The 16,472-nt window shown below is 38.9% G+C and overlaps 1 protein-coding gene across 1 annotated transcript; it reads left to right on the top strand.

Moving 5' to 3' along the window:
* Positions 1-3,889: 3,889 nt before the first annotated feature.
* Positions 3,890-6,639, top strand: LOC117295256 (chondroitin sulfate synthase 1-like; the record flags this gene model as incomplete). The annotated part of the gene is given in 1 exon segment (XM_033777800.1): positions 3,890-6,639. A coding segment is annotated over 1 exon segment (1,631 nt), but the record flags the coding sequence as incomplete, so codon positions are not given.
* Between the last annotated feature and the right edge of the window lie 9,833 nt (positions 6,640-16,472).

Here is a 16,472-nt window from a genome sequence, read left to right as displayed (position 1 = left end):
AGACAGTCTTCTCACTTGTGTATCTCATCATATATGCATAAAATAACAAATCTGTGAAAATTTCAGCTCAATCGGTCGTCGAATTTGCAAGATACATGTAATAACAAACGAAAAAACACCCTTGTAACACAGAGTTGTGTGCTTTCAGGTGCTTGATTTCGAGATCTCAAATTGTAAACTTGAGGTCTCAAAATCAAATTCGTGGAAAATTACTCAAATTGATTTCTCAAAAACTACTCCACTTCAGAGGGAGCCGTTTCTCACAAAGTTTTATACTTCCAACCTCTCTCTATTACTCGATACCAAGTAAGGTTTTATGCTAATAATTATTTTGAGTAATTAGCAATAGTGTCCACTGCCTTTAAAATGCAAGCTCTATCTCTTTATTCTAAGTTCTGTGTTCATGCACCTAAACTTCATCCTTTTTTAGGGGGGGGGGGGGGGCGTACCCTTTACATTTCTGCACTTACGATGTGGATCTATCTATCTCGGAACATCAAACAATTTTTTTCAAAACTTGGATTAAAACTTATTGTTTTTTCCTCTTGAGAGCTTACTGTTACAAAATTGTTTAGCATAACATTTTGTTTTAGCTCAGAAAAAAGTAGTTGGGCACCAGTCATAGAAACAATGTGATGTACATGCATTGTGGGCTGGGTGCCAGTTTTCTCTCACTCAATGTTCTAACAAACAAAGATATTGAAAGCTTAGTAGGTAGAGCAACAGCACGTTTTCGGAGGTCGAAGCCCACTCTTAGTAAACTTGCCTTTGTTCAGCCCAAATCAATGTATTTCTGTGCTTAGCAAAATTTGTTGCTAGACAGCTTTATACAATTGGGATCTGTTTTGTGTTGGGAGTGGTTTGCTCAAAATTGACTCTTTCTGAAAACTGACTGTAGAATGTGCACTCCTAGACAGAAGCCGACCATGTCCCCAGAATGACTGACATTGTGGGTTCATGTTATGTAAGCTCAGCTTAGCCTGGAGCTTAGCGTGTGACCCCCTCGTCAATTTGAGTCTATGCGTCATACGCCTTCTGCTGATTAGAACCAGGGACAATTAGCGGCTAAATGGTTTGGTAAAACCTGCGAAGGAAAAAACTAATAACTCGTAACTTTTCTCTTCAGGGTTCAGTAAGGTTAAATGCTGTCTGGCTATGGGTGGAGGTTCCCAATGTATTCATTGGGGATAGTGATAAATAACTAGTCTAATTTGGGCCATTTTACTCTGATTTGAACTAGCTTATCCCAATGGGGTGTAGATATCCCCAATGGGGAATATGAAAGTGCCAATGAGGGGTGTCAGAGGGTTCACAGTGGGAGTATTAAACCTACCATGGGCTATCAGAGTTCTCTAATGGGTGTATTTTTGTTCCCAAATTGGGATATCAGAGGCTCAAATCTGTGTGTTCCCCAATGGGTATAATGAGTGTTCCCCAAAAAGGATATCAGTGATACCCAATCCAGGGATATTCAATGTTCCCCAATGGGTATTTAAGTGTTCCCAAGTGAGGATATTGAGTGTCCCAATGGGGATATCGGTGTTCCCCAATGGGTATTTAAGTGTTCCAAAATGGGTGTATAAGTGTTCCCAATCAGGATATCAGTGGTACCCAATGGGGATATCAGTGTCCCCCAATGGGTCATATATAAGTGTTCCCCAATGATTATATTGAATAGCCCAGTAAGGATATTTGTCCCTCTAGTTTGGATACTATTGTGCCTCAGTTAGGATACCAGTGATACCCAATAGGGATATGGTGATGTTAAATGTCCCTTATGGGGATATATGATGCCCCTTTGGGATATCCCCTTCAACGGAAAAGTTGTACTGAAGGCAAGAAAGACCCACACGTAGAGCTTCTGTTTCCAAACCTTTGATTTGATTTGTGGTGAACTTGAAGTAGAGAGATAGAAATCTTCTCCAAGATACATGAAAATTCCTCAGGCTGAAATCCAATACAGTGTTTTTTGTTTGGCAACAATCGTTGGAAGCAAGCTTCGCTATTGAAACCTGTACCAGATCTCATTCTGATCTATCCATGGGTTTCATTTACTGAAACTGCGACTCATGTATTTGAAGTTTGATCACAATAAGAACTCTAGTAACCTGTTTACATTCATGTGGGCATAGTTGACAAAATAACATGCAGTTTGTTGACTAATATCAGATGTCAATTGTCAACATTCCTTGGAGGTAAGATTATGACACCGTTTACAGGTAAATGTACAACATTGGTCTTGTGATGGACAACAATACAATCCCTCGGTAATCTATCTGGGCTCAAAATACCTACTAGTAAGACCACAGCGCAAGCGCCCGGCCGCTTTGAGTCGGGCGAGTCGGGGCAACCTGCAGCAGCGACAAAACCTCAACCAAATACTAAAATACAAAGAACAATTGTTAGTTCTGAAAAAGTTTTGGTGCTGTAAAAAATCTTACAAGACATGTGTATGGGATTACCAAGTTTGAGGAAACATTCTCAGGTTGGTTTTATGGTGTTTGTTGAAACATGATGATGGTAGTGAATGCACTGAGATTCCATAAAACCAAACATGTATGGAAATTTATACCTGTTGATAAATAAACATAAAAATTCAAACAATGCATTGCTGAGATTGCTAATATTAATAACATTAACAGTATGCAGTTCTTATGAATAGCACTTTGTCATGCTCCAGGGCATCTCAAAGCACTTATTATTTTTTTCTACAAGGTATGCAGAGCTATGAAATATCAAACTATTTTGTTAAAGGAACATTACAGAATTGGTTTTGCTAGCAAAAAAGCACTTTATGTAATCCAACATATACATACAATTTATCCCACCATCCCCACCAACAGGTTCCTTTGATAATCCTTATCCATTTTGCCCAAAAAGTTGGAACCTGATGTGTGTACCCTCAAGACACCCCCCCCCCCCCCCCCACGGAAATCAATGTCCTACAGCCCAAAACATCCTGTCCGAGGCCTGGGGTAATTGACTTCCTACAGTATGAGCCCCAGTGATGTGTTTATTTATATTCAACTTAGTTTTCGGTTTTGCTGGACCTCATTTTTGGAACAATCTCCCTCTTCACATCAATCAACCTGTGAAGACAATGCCACCACGCAAGGCATAACCAACGAGATTGCGCGTTTGACTCCCAACCCCCTTCCTTTTGATTGTCCTGTAGAACTGTCAACATTTTCTAAAGCATGTTTTAAAATCGAACACATCCTCTGACCCCCTTTTGTACTATTTTGTTTGCTCTTGACTTAATGTTGTCAACTTTAGATGGCCTTAACTTTTAACCTCATGACCCCTCTGTGCCTTGCTAAGTACACTATACTTTATTCATGGAGGAAGTTTTAAACAATATGTACCATGGGATGGAAATGACGATTGTTTTTAGAGGATGTGAAACATTTTTACTTGCCTCAAAACTATCAAATTGATACATGGTACATTTTAGGATCCACCTGGGTCCACCTGGTAGTTTTCTTTTCGTCTGGGATTGGGGGTCCTCAACTTAGTTTCTTGGCATGAACTTTATTTAAATTTTAGAAGGAAACATTTAACTGAAAGGTGGGCACTGGTATGAACTTCATCACCAGTGGGCGTTTAGATTGAAAATGACCAATCATGTACTGTTTTAACAAATAATAGTGTATATAGGACTCAAATTTCCTCCAACAAGCTCGGTAGTCTAGTGCCAAGACATCTGCTCTAGAATGTCAAAGGTCGTGGGTTTGAATCCCAGCTGAGTAATTTGTCTGAGGGCATTTACACCAGACTCGGGGGAAAGCACCGAGTTTAAAGTGCTTAACACATATTGGTGTACGGATTTAAACATGACATTCCTCATTCCAAAATGTTCACATACTCCTTTGTTTCTTTTCTGTTCTGCAGATGCAAACCCTCTTTTACAACAACTACAGCAAGTCGGACACAGCATACACCGGTAGTCTGGAATCATCCGACGTCCACAACGCAATCACCCTACACCCCATCAAGAGAACACCTTACATGTATCGTCTGCACAACTACCTACAGTCCACGGCAATCAAGGACTACCGGATGAAAACCATGAACCACTACCGACACATCCTAGAAATGAAACAACTCTTAAACGAGGACGCAGAGGACCGGTTGGTTTTGGAGGAGGATCCCCATGTCCAGAGACTCGGGCTCCAACCGGGACTCCTAAAGTATGTCCCGGACAGCCACGAGGATGTGATCACGTGGAACTTCTTTGGGAAGTACTGGTACACAACGAATTTTAACACGCCAAAACGAGGCATGCCAAAGTATCAGACAGCCGCCCTCGACCGCATCGCGAGCGAAGTGATGGCTATTATTAATTCGAATTCCATGAAAGTGGGCAGAACGATAGACTTCAAGGAAATCTTGTACGGTTACACGCGAGTCGTTCCGCCATATGGCGCCGACTACGTACTAGATTTGCTTCTCATGTACCAGAAGCACTTAGGCAAGAGTAAACGGTTACCCGTACGCCGGCACGCCTATCTGCAGCAATCTTTCGGCAAGCTAGAACTCAGTGTTGAAGGCGCACAGTCGCCTGCAAAGGATACGGACCCTCAGCCAAATGTGGAGAGTGGTGTAGCCAAATTTAAAAATGAAATATCCAAGTCGCTGTTCGGGGTTCAGCAAGACCAGGGTACAAGCACAACAAATGTCATAGCTTTCCATGAAAGCAAAAAACTTAAAGAGACCATCAATTTTATTATGCCCCTCGCAGGCAGGTTAGAAATCTTCAAACGCTTCATGGCCAACATGGAAAGGATATGTTTCATACCTGGTGAAAATGTCAGGCTTTTTATTGTGCTATTTAAACTCCCCCAAGATGACCCCTCGGTCGCCATCGCGGGAGTCGTGAGCAAATACTCGCTCAAATATCCCAGAGCTCGAGTGAGTATACTAAGTGCTAGCGGGGAGTTCTCTCGAGGCCTTGCCTTGGACCTTGGTGCTTCTCAACTTCCACCAGAGGCCTTGATGTTCTTTGTGGACGTGGACATGCACATCTCCCCAGGGTTCTTGACACGCTGTCGACTCAACACGATCCGAGGGAAGCAGGTCTACTACCCGGCTGTTTTCGGCCAGTACAGTACAGAGGTGACGTACGGAGTCGACGTCAAACCCGAATCCAAACTCGCCATCAGTAAGGAAACGGGTTTCTTCCGCAGCTATGGGTTCGGGATTGCCTGTATGTACAACAGCGATCTGATCGAGTCGGGTGGGGTGGACACTCGCATCATCGGATGGGGGATGGAGGACGTGGACTTGTACCAGAAATTCGCCGCGAGTAACGTGACAATATTACGCGCGCCGGATCCCTCGCTCATTCATGTGTACCATCCTGTTGTGTGTGATATAGACCTAGAACCTAAGAAATACCAGATGTGTATCGGATCGAGGAACAATCAGTTTGGGAGCTCTCTAAACCTGGCAAAGATTTTACAAAAGGAGGAGACCGATTCCAGCGAGGAGAACAGCACTAATGAAAGCCGGATGCGATAACGCTGGTGTTCTATTGTAGATAATAACTTATTTATTCAATATTTTTGTGTGACTGTCTTTTGGGTTCACGTATTCGTCATTTTAGTCATGACATCGTCTCATGATCACCAAGGCCCAATTTTTTGTTTTTACAAAAAAGTTTGTTATTCGTGTTGAGGTTTTGTTCAAATGCATTGTTATCAAAAATTTACGTGAACCAGTGTCAAGGAAGTGAGCGCGACAGTGGGAGGGTATGATGACAGACTACAATGGCGAATTTAACCTGTTCTCACACAAAAATCTTATAGCCTTTTGGTAAAGACTCTGATAGCGTCGAACAGGCCACTTACTATTATTGTTTGTGTTCTTACAAAATCAGAAGTCAAAAGACAAATTTTAATTAGGGAAGAAGTCAATTTAAGTTCTTGTTTTTACTGCATAGATATATCTCACATAACAAAATCATCACTTGAAACTAACCTTGAAACATGCTTCATATCCAGATGCAATTACTTTGTGAGAAAATAGAATTAGCTTTTGGGAACTGCGCAACCAACTGAAAGGAACTTTGCTATTATGCAACAACAAAACAGCTAGTGGCCGTGCGTTTGATCTTAGCAGAGTCTTCCTCGAAAGCTTAAAAGAAAAAGACTCTGCTAGGGTTGAAACGTCAGGCCACTAACCATTGTTTTGTTTTTGTTTTTTTGTTGGGGGGGGGGGCAATCTATTTGATAGAAGAAATGAAACTGTGAAGGAGTTTTATTTCTTGTTTAGAATCATCCAGTGGCTGATCAAAACCAATTTAGTCTGCTTCTGCAAAACAAAATGTGTTTTATACGTACATGTACACTATTTAAAACCTCAGCCCTGGAATTTGATCCTCCCAAAAGGGCAAGCTACTTTTTCTGGAGCAAAGGGCACTTCCATTAGAAGACTGGATCATGTGCTGATCAATTAGCCAACTGGAATATGTTATAAGGGGGCACCAAATCTCAGGGACCAAGACCCCAATTTCATAGAGCTGCCTCGAAGCAGGATACCATTCACAAGTTTTAAATGTGCTATGGTAGTTTAGCTGGGAACCTTATTATGGTAAGCATAATTTTGTTACGCTCAGCTACCTTTTTGTTTTTAAAGGCACTGGACACTTGTGGTAATTGTCAAAGACTAGCCTTCACAGTTGGTGTATCTCAACATATGCATAAAATAACAAACCTGAGAAAATTTGAGCTCAATCTGTCGTCGAAGTTGCGAGATAATAATGAAAGGAAAAAACACCCTCGTCACACGAAGTTTTGTGCTTTCAGATGCTTGATTTCAAGACCTCAAATTCTAAAGTGTTATACTATCAACCTCTCCCCATTACTTGTCACCAAGTAAGGTTTTATGCTAATAATTATTTTGAGTAATTACCAATATAGTGTCCACTGCCTTTCTGTAGCTCTGAAATTGGGCCCCTGATGTAAGTCTACCCTTACCCAAGTTTGGTGCTGTATTCACCCATAGACTTTGATGGCAGATGTCTTTTTTTTGTGCGAGTAGCAATTTCTGTTCTCACTTCATTTTTTAGAGGTGTGCACAATTATTTGACATTGCTTCCCTCGCTGCAGATGTCCCATTGAACAATTTCCTTGGAGAAATCATTACGCAAGGGGAGGGGGGGGGGGGGGGGGGGGGGGGTTGTGACTCCTTTTGTCATGGTGTACTGAGGTATGATATTCTATTTAATGAAGATGGTGCTATGAATCTTATATGGATCGAGCCAGGTCCAGGGGCACTGCTAGAGAGATGTAGGTAGACTTGACTCAAGTCCCAATCCCGTGCAAGGTCCTAATTGCTTGCCTCATCGTCAGAAAACTGTTGTTTTGTGCTCTGCATTCCCCAACCTGTTCCGCGACCTCAATATCTACATTTTGTCGGTGAGGGCGCACTAGGATTATATGTCTGTACTGTAGCTCCATGCTGGCGTGTACCATGTGTGTTAGGGACCTCGCACAATTAAGGGACTTGAATCAAGTCTCATATGCAGGTGTCTCCACTCTAAAGGTGTCTCAAGGCCAGTCAATTCTTAATGCTGATGCAAAACTTGACGGCGCATATATCAAAGTAATTGCTCAAAGTCGAGATGTTCTCAATCTATGACATTTTTTGCTTGTGGGAATCCGTTTTGTTTACACCAAGGTTTTCAAAGTTCTAAAGGGCTGTTCTGCAATCTTTGTCATCCTTTTGTCAAAGTGAAAATTGGGATTATTTGATTGGCCAATGTGAACGTTACTTTCATTTAAAAAACAAAGTGGAACCAAACTCACTTTTTGTAAGATTAAGTGGGAGCAAACAAGGAGCCAGTGACAAACAATAGCTATGACATGGTATTGTGATTGGTTAACCCATTTCTGCCAAAGCGAACAATTCGAAGAAAAAAAAGGATGTGAATTTGTTGTTGAGCAGCTTTATCAAGGATGACCTAATTTCATTGCTCCATTTTCTGTGAGCAAAGAGAGAAAATTTAATTGGTGTCCTTCTGAAAAGATTTCATGAAGTAATTTGCGCGGCTCTTCTCAAAGAGACATAATTCCAAATTAAATTTTTACCCACCGAAAAAAGGAAAACCGCAGAATTTGTGTGTGTAGGCGTTCTGGTAGCAGCAAAAGCTGAATCAGTGCACATGAAAGCCCCCTTTTGCTAGCCATGGGCTTACAATCACTTAGCCCAATTTTTAAAAATGATATTGCATACCTTTCATATTTAATCCTGGTGTTCTTTTATCATGGCACACACCAGGGTTTAACCCAGTAACCTTTTTAGTGACTAGCCATCAGGACCAGCTAGCTTGTCATTTCTCTAGTCCGATGGGTTTTTAAAGACAGTGGACACTATTGGTAATTTTTTACTCACAGGACTTGGGAAAGTACAGTGCCTTACAAAAATCGGTGTCTGGGTATTAAACCAAATCATATTCTTGACCCAAATGCAAATTTTAATTTAACATCTACATGTATAAAAATATGGAGGATCTTTTGTAGCGTAGAGGTTTTTTTCCCCCTCTTTTTTTCTTCTTATGTAAACATATTAGGGCCCAATTTCACGGCTAATATTGTTACCGATTGAATCATGTTTAGAATTGTAGGATACCATGTTGTGTTTAAACGAACATTACAGAATTGGTTAGGAAAAAAAATCGTCTAAGATCACAGATTTACATAAAACTTTATTATACACAGTATTTTCTCATGACCCAGATGGTCGATCGATCTCAAACTTCTACACGTTTGTCATTTTATGTAATATGGTGGATTACATGAAGTGCTTATTGCCAGCAACTGTTTTGTTAGAAGAAGAAAAATCTGTAATGTTCCTTTAAATAAAGAACATCCATTAAGTCTTGAGATAATCATGACAGTCATTAACAAATTTGTATTTTTATGTGTTTTTCTTAATTAAAACCTATGTATGTACATAATATCATAAAAACTAACATCATTCTAAAAAAAAATTCAAAGAAAGAAAACCAATCATGTGTGCATCTCAAAATAGTAAAAGTTAATCTTTATGTTTTATATATTTATTTATTTTGATATAACTAGGACGGTAAGAAATTATTTGATCTTGAAATTATTTACAAAATCATGAACATGGTGCGACATGAACTGAATATATTAACAAAAGAACTGATTCTTGGTTGTACACAATTTGTTTTCCATTTTTGGGATTGAAGGTTTTGGCTTCTGAAAAACCAACGCAAGTGTGTACGAGGGTTTGTCACTACCCACGCAAAAGTACGCACATTTACTGATAATGCATCCAGAGCACAGTTCATGCTTCATGTAAAAGCGATTGTGAAGCGAATTACGTCACGCAAACAATCAAGTATGCCTTGTTTCCCGATTATGATGCGGGGAAACTCCTTTCGCTTTCGCGATTTACATGAAGTTATGAATTGAGCTTTATATATTCTATAACGCAAAGGAACAAATGTGAAGGAACAAATCAAAGTAAAAAACTAAGCAATAGCCATGAAATATTTCAAGTTTTCAAATTTCAAACATGGATGCAGCTGTTTGACTTAGAATGAGAGTTGTTGCTCTAATCAAGTGTACAATCAGCAGCGACATTTTATTGTGGGAAGTTTTATTGATTTTAGAGGAAGATGAAGGCTGGGAGGGGAGAGTGAGATGGTAATTTCGCAGTGTACTTACATGTAATAAGTAAAGCTATAAAGATGTTCATTGTCCATGTCAAGTTGATTTCCAAAGTTTTAAGTTTATTGCCAACTTCAGTTTATCAATTTGTAAATAGATACAAGGTGCTTTTAATTTCTTCCTGTCAAAGTACTCCAAATGTTTTTTCCCCTTTTTTTTTAAAATATAAATAAAAACACATATCTTCTTCCATTAAAATGCTCACAGTCTTACTGCTTCTGTTTGTCCGTTTTATCATTACTTAGATTTTTCTTCAGAAAAAAAAAACCGCAGATGGTGCAACATTTAGTTTGGGGAAGAGTACTTCATTTCAGTTTCTGTTTGTATGTTGGTATTTGTTGAAAGCCTGTGCAGCAACTTATCCAGGATTGTGGCAGGCATGATGCCTTAAATGGCGACTGTTGTCGTGACCCAAAGAAGGCCTGCGGTTGTACACAGAGTTATGAACTCTAAACCTAGTTACTGCATGCGTGCGCAGGCTCTCTTTAGATGGTATACGAAGGGAGGTTGCGCGTGTGCAGCTTACTGGGTAAGAGTTCAGAATTCCATGTAAGCAGAAAATATTGCTTAACAACTGTGTGCTAAGCAGAAATGAGCAGGACACCAGTCATAAATGGTTCATGTTACATGTTGTGTTTAGCTCCTTTTTGCAGCTCTTTGAAAGAAGTTCTTTGCTATGATCATGACAACACAGCCCTTTAAATGGTGGGCGCTTGTGCAAGGTGCTCATAACGTTATGCTGTGCAAGTAGGATGTGCAAGTCAAAAAGACTTAAAGCACTTTTGTTTCCTCTGAACTGCTCTACTTGAGGGCAGATATTCTTGGGGACAGCATCCCAGTCACATGGATTTCTTTGGAAGAATGTTTGTTTGTAGCTGTCGGATCTGGATCCAAGGTGTATGAATCGGTGTTGTTGCTGTTGGTGGGTTTTGCAATGCCTTGGCTGGATATAGCCTGAGATTGGTTAGCAGGCAGTTTGCTCGTACATGGCTTTGTAGAGCGTTGTTACGCAAGCTTGCCTGCATCTTTCCTCTAGAAGTGGGAGTTTGAGTCTTTATTATCTTTGTGGTGATGCTTGCATCATATTGGTAGTTTCCTCATATGATGCGTACTGCTCTACTCTGTATCTCTTCAAGTTGCTCAATTTTCATTTTGTCTGTAGAGGTCCCAGAATAAGTTTTCTAGAAAAGAAAGGAAGCTTTGAGGGATATTTTCTCTTTAATTGGCAACTGAAACAAAATACGGAAATATAGGACTCCTCCCGAGAAGGGTTCAAGACCGGAACTCGAGCAATTATGAAACACGAAAGTGGCGGAAACAAAGCTGCGTGTAAAATGATATCAGATATGTTGGGAAAGGGTATCTGTGACTAAACTTTAACCGTTGAGGAATGGTGGAATTTTATTTGGTACTTGCCTGGTGGGTCCGCTTACCTGCTGGGAAGCGACAATCGATAAATTTATTGTGTCTGCTGCCTCAGGATGGCTGCATAATGGAATGACACCGTCAGGTCAAAGGATATCCATGTCCCTGAATGGCGGTCCCTGAATGGCGGATGACACTTTGCACACTATAAATCATGTGAACAGTTTATGTTACTTCAGAGGCCATCTTATTTGTAAAACTGTACCTTGGAGGTATATGTGCAAAGGGATGTATGTTTTCCTTTGCATTAGTTACTCCCAAGTTCTGTGCCAAATTAGTCCCAAGTTCTGTGCGCTCAATTGTTTATAAGGCTGCTGAAGCAGAAAACATTGCTTAATAGTTTTCTGCTAATCAATAATCAGTTGGCCATACCAGTGCAATGTGATTTGGTATTATGGCTGGTAACCTTATTTCAGGTAAGCATAATTCTGTTTCACTAGCAACTTTTGTCCTTATAAGCATCTCCCTGATTGTGGGCTCTGTGCTCAAGTTGACAAGCAGAACAATAGGGGAGGTCTCGGACTTTACATTCCGGACTGGACTACAACAATTTAGAGCCGTTGCTTCAAAGCTGGCACGCGTTTGTATGTAACTGTACTGGAAAAGCACTTGTTTCATTTCGCAATGACAGAACTCATAATTCCGAGACTTTACAGCAAAATGAATGTGAAAGGCAAGTTCAACAAGTTTTGATTTCTGTTCAAAGACAAACCTGTTCACTGCATTATCAAATGGGTGCACTGAGCCAGATTGTGTGAAATGACCGTGTGTTGGCTTTATTTAGCTGTTTATAGGACTCTTCCTCTGTGCTGTACACTGTAGTAAAATACGAAAGTGTAAGGCCGCCAGTGCTAGGCTTAACTGTGCAAGTGACACTTACAGATGGGATATAACTACCATGTCCAATTATTAACATTCTGATTGTGAAATCCACACACACAAATAGGATTGACGGTGTAAGTTACATGTGGATAGAGAACAGTCTAAGCAAGTGAGGAAACAGAAAGGAAGGACCTAAAACCTCCCCCTTCCTGGATTTGCCACGAAGTATCCACATTAGTCTTTGTTCAAGATGTTATTGGGGGTGATTTTAGACTTGTGACTTGGATCAACTTCACAACACCTTGGAGCAAGACTATCCACATCCTAGCTTTGCGCTGTAGTAAGTGGGGGCTTAACACGCATAATGACATCACAAGCATTATTCTGTCCAGATAGTTACCAATTCAAGGTCAAACTGTGTATTTTTAGAAACAAGATGTGTCAGCAAACGCTTTGGTTTATCGGTCATCGAAGTAAATTTCTCCCAACTTTTAACTGTCGTTTCTTGTGCAAGGTACCTGCGATATAAACTGATCTAAGGTTTCTTGGAAAGCTAAAGGAGTTGAACGAATGTACTCTTCCTTACAGGCAGTGGACACAATTGGTAATTACTCAAAATAATTTTTAGCATAAAACCTCACTTGGTAACGAGTAATGGGGAGAGGTTGGTAGTATAAAACATTGAGAGAAACGGCTTCCTGACGACGTTTTTGAGAAAGAAGTAATTTTCCACGAATTTGATTTTGAGACCTCAGATTTTTGAGGCCTTGGTGCGACAAGGTTGTTTTTTCTTTCATTATTTTCTCGCAACTTCAATGTCCAATTGAGCTCAAATTTTCACAGGATTGTTATTTTGTGCATATGTTGAGATACACCAAATGAGAAGACTGGTTTTTGACAATTACCAATATGTTCAGTGTCTTTAAACCAACTTTGCACCATTCTTTCCTATTGGTATTTTCATGAAAGTAATTTGAAAATGGCAAAAGAAAATGTCAACATGTTAACTTCAAGATGCTTAAAGTCACCTGGAAATAGATTTTTCTTTCTTTCAAACATAAGAGTATATGCTTACGAACAATAAAACAAATTTTTTAGTAATTGTTTGTCACGATTTATATGTTTAAAAAATATATAAAGTTGTTTGGGGGGCTGACTCCGCCTACCACTTTGCCTGCAATGCGTATAGTAAACACACGTGCAAAGTACATGTACGTCCAATTCGTGAGTTGGTACATTTCAAAAAATGTTTTTCTGCATTCAGCAGCAATACACCTGGTCGGCATTGCCAGAAAAATCCTTTTTTTTTTTTTTTTTTTAAACGTACAAACTCACGACTTGGTCTGTACATGTACTTTGCACGTGTGTTTACTCTACGCATTGCAGGCAAAGTCTGCCTTGATTTACGTCACGAACAGCGCCCTCTCGGGTCATGGTCTACTCTTAAATTTGTAAATAACATAAGAACTGATTGTTTAAAACCTTAGTTAACTGTTTATTCACATTCCACTCATCAAAACACATATATTAGTGACAAAAGCTTTATTTTGAAAAAATACCACTTCCAGGTGACTTTAAACTCTTCCAAATATTTTCAAGTGTGAGTGATCAGTAATATTCCTCTTATACTAATGTTGAGTTTAATTGATGTAGGATTTCTATTCCAATATAGTTATTTTCATTTTCTGATCTTGTTTTTTGTTTTAAGATTTAAAGATGTGATAATCTGTGCAAGTTTTATGTTGTTGGTTTGCGTGCGTGTGCATGTGTGTGTGTGTTAGGTATACACATTCAAACCAGGAACCTGTAACAAAAGGAGGACAATGTTGTTGTGCTTAGCTACATTTTCTGCCTAAGCAGGTTTATGAAGTTGGGCCCAGGAAGTAGTATCATATCAACTTTAATATTTCTACTTACTTCAGCAGATTTTATGGACAAGTTTGTGATAAAAAAATCTTTGATCAAGTAATGTTAAATTTGTCAAGTAAAACGTATTTTATCACAATTTCTTAGCCATATAGAGTTATTCTACTTTAAACTAATTCTATGAAAGTAATCTTGTCTAAACATTGAACTTTATTATTCCTGTACAGTGTATTAATTGTATAAATACCATTGCATTGGGAATCATATTTTTATAGTGTCTGTCAATTTAGAGAATTAAAAAAAATGGAAATGTGCAAATACTTCTTGTATGAGACAAATTCTCTTTTCGCATTGACCTGTGTATGCTAAGCGCTTACTAGAACAAAAAATGTTTATCTGGGTATATCAAAGGCTGTAAACCACATCATATTGGATGAAGTGCCACTTCATACAGGCATGTGAGTAACTGTACATGAAAATATAATAATCCTGTACTTTTGTACACAGAAGGTGAAGAATAAAAGTGGAAATTCACAACCAAAAAGGAGGAAATCAGTTTAGAAGAGGAAATCTCACATGCCTGTTCATATGGGATGAAGTGTTTTTCTGCCCCTGGAATAACTCAGGAGGGACTTTTTTTCTAATTCTTCGTCATTTTATTTTGAGTCCATCATCTACTCTTCAAATGTTTGGCCAGGATTCGACACATCTCACAGCCTTCTCGTTTGCTGCCATCAGGGCCAAATTTCATGGCTCTGCTTTTGGCTACAAAAATGTACTTGCCTTGTGTACATGTCAAATTTTTGCTGAAAAGTGTACAAGGCTTGTGAACTTGTCAAATTATTGGCTGAAAAGTGTACAAGGCTATAGCCTTGTGTACTTGTCAAATTATTGGCTGAAAAGTGTACAAATTTGGCTACAAAAATGTACTTGCCTTGTGTACCTGTTAAATTTTTGCTGAAAAATGTACAAGGCTATAGCCTTGTGTACATGTCAAATTTTGGCTAAAAAGTGTACAAGGCAATTAGCCTTGTGTACTTGTCAAATTTTTGGCTGAAAAGTGTACAAGGCTATAGCCTTGTGTACTTGTCAAATGTTGGCTGAAAACTATACAAGCCTTGAGCCTTGTGATGTGTACTTGGCTGAAAAGTGTACAAATTTGGCTACAAAAATGTACTTGCCTTGTGTACCTGTCAAATTTTGGCTGAAAAGTGTACAAGGCTATAGCCTTGTGTACTTGTCAAATTTTTTGCTGAAAAGTGTACAAGGCTATAACCTTGTGATGTGTACTTGGCTGAAAAGTGTACAAATTTGGCTACAAAAATACTTGCCTTGTGTACCTGTCAAATTTTGGCTGAAAAGTGTACAAGGCTATAGCCTTGTGTACTTGTCAAATTTTTTGCTGAAAAGTGTACAAGGCTATAACCTTGTATATTTGTCAAATTTTGGCTGAAAAGTGTACAAGGCTATTTTAGCCTTGTGAACTTGTCAAATTTTGGCTAAAAATGTACAAGGCAAATTGTGTACATGTCAAATTTTGGCTAAAAAGTGTATAAGGCAAATTTTGGCTAAAAAAATGTACAAGGCTTATAGCCTTGTGTACTTGCCAAATTTTGGCTGAATAATGTACAAGGCTATAGCCTTGTGTTCATGTCAAATTTTGGCTGAAAAGTGTACAAGGCTATAGCCTTGTGAACTTGTCAATTTTTGGCTGAATAATGTACAAGGCTGTAGCCTTGTGTTCTTGTCAAATTTTGGCTAAAAAAATGTACATGTCCAATTTTGGCTAAAAAGTGTATAAGGCAAATTTTTGCTAAAAAAATGTTCAAGGCTATAGTCAAATTTTGGCTTAAAAAATGTACAAGGCTATAGCCTTGTGTACATTTCAACATTTGTCTGAAAAGTGTACAAGGCTATAGCCTTATGTACTTGTCAAATTTTGGCTTAAAAAATGTACAAGGCTATAGCCTTGTGTACTTGTCAAATTTTGGCTGAATAATGTACAAGGCTATAGCCTTGTGTTCATGTCAAATTTTGGCTGAATAATGTACAAGGCTATAGCCTTGTGTTCATGTCAAATTTTGGCTGAAAAGTGTACAAGGCTATAGCCTTGTGTACTTGTCAAATTTTGGCTAAAATATGTACAAGGCTATAGCCTTGTGTACTTGTCAAATTTTGGCTTAAAAAATGTACAAGGCTATAGCCTTGTGTACTTGTCAAATTTTGGCTAAAAATGTACAAGGCTATACCCCTTGTTTACATGTCAAATTTTGGCTGAAAAATGTACAAGGCTACATATAGCCTTGTGTACTTGTCAAATGTTGGCTGAAAACTATACAAGCCTTGAGCCTTGTGATGTGTACTTGGCTGAAAAGTGTACAAATTTGGCTACATAAATGTACTTGCCTTGTGTACCTGTCAAATTTTGGCTGAAAAGTGTACAAGGCTATAGCCTTGTGTACTTGTCAAATTTTTTGCTGAAAAGTGTACAAGGCTATAACCTTGTATATTTGTCAAATTTTGGCTGAAAAGTGTACAAGGCTATTTTAGCCTTGTGAACTTGTCAAATTTTGGCTAAAAATGTACAAGGCAAATTGTGTACATGTCAAATTTTGGCTAAAAAGTGTATAAGGCAAATTTTGGCTAAAAAAATGTACAAGG

The sequence above is a fragment of the Asterias rubens genome, chromosome 10 (assembly GCF_902459465.1).
Source record: "Asterias rubens chromosome 10, eAstRub1.3, whole genome shotgun sequence".
Lineage (NCBI taxonomy): Eukaryota > Metazoa > Echinodermata > Asteroidea > Forcipulatida > Asteriidae > Asterias > Asterias rubens.
Note: the sequence above shows the minus strand (reverse complement) of the source record. Positions and strands in the feature narration are given on the sequence as shown.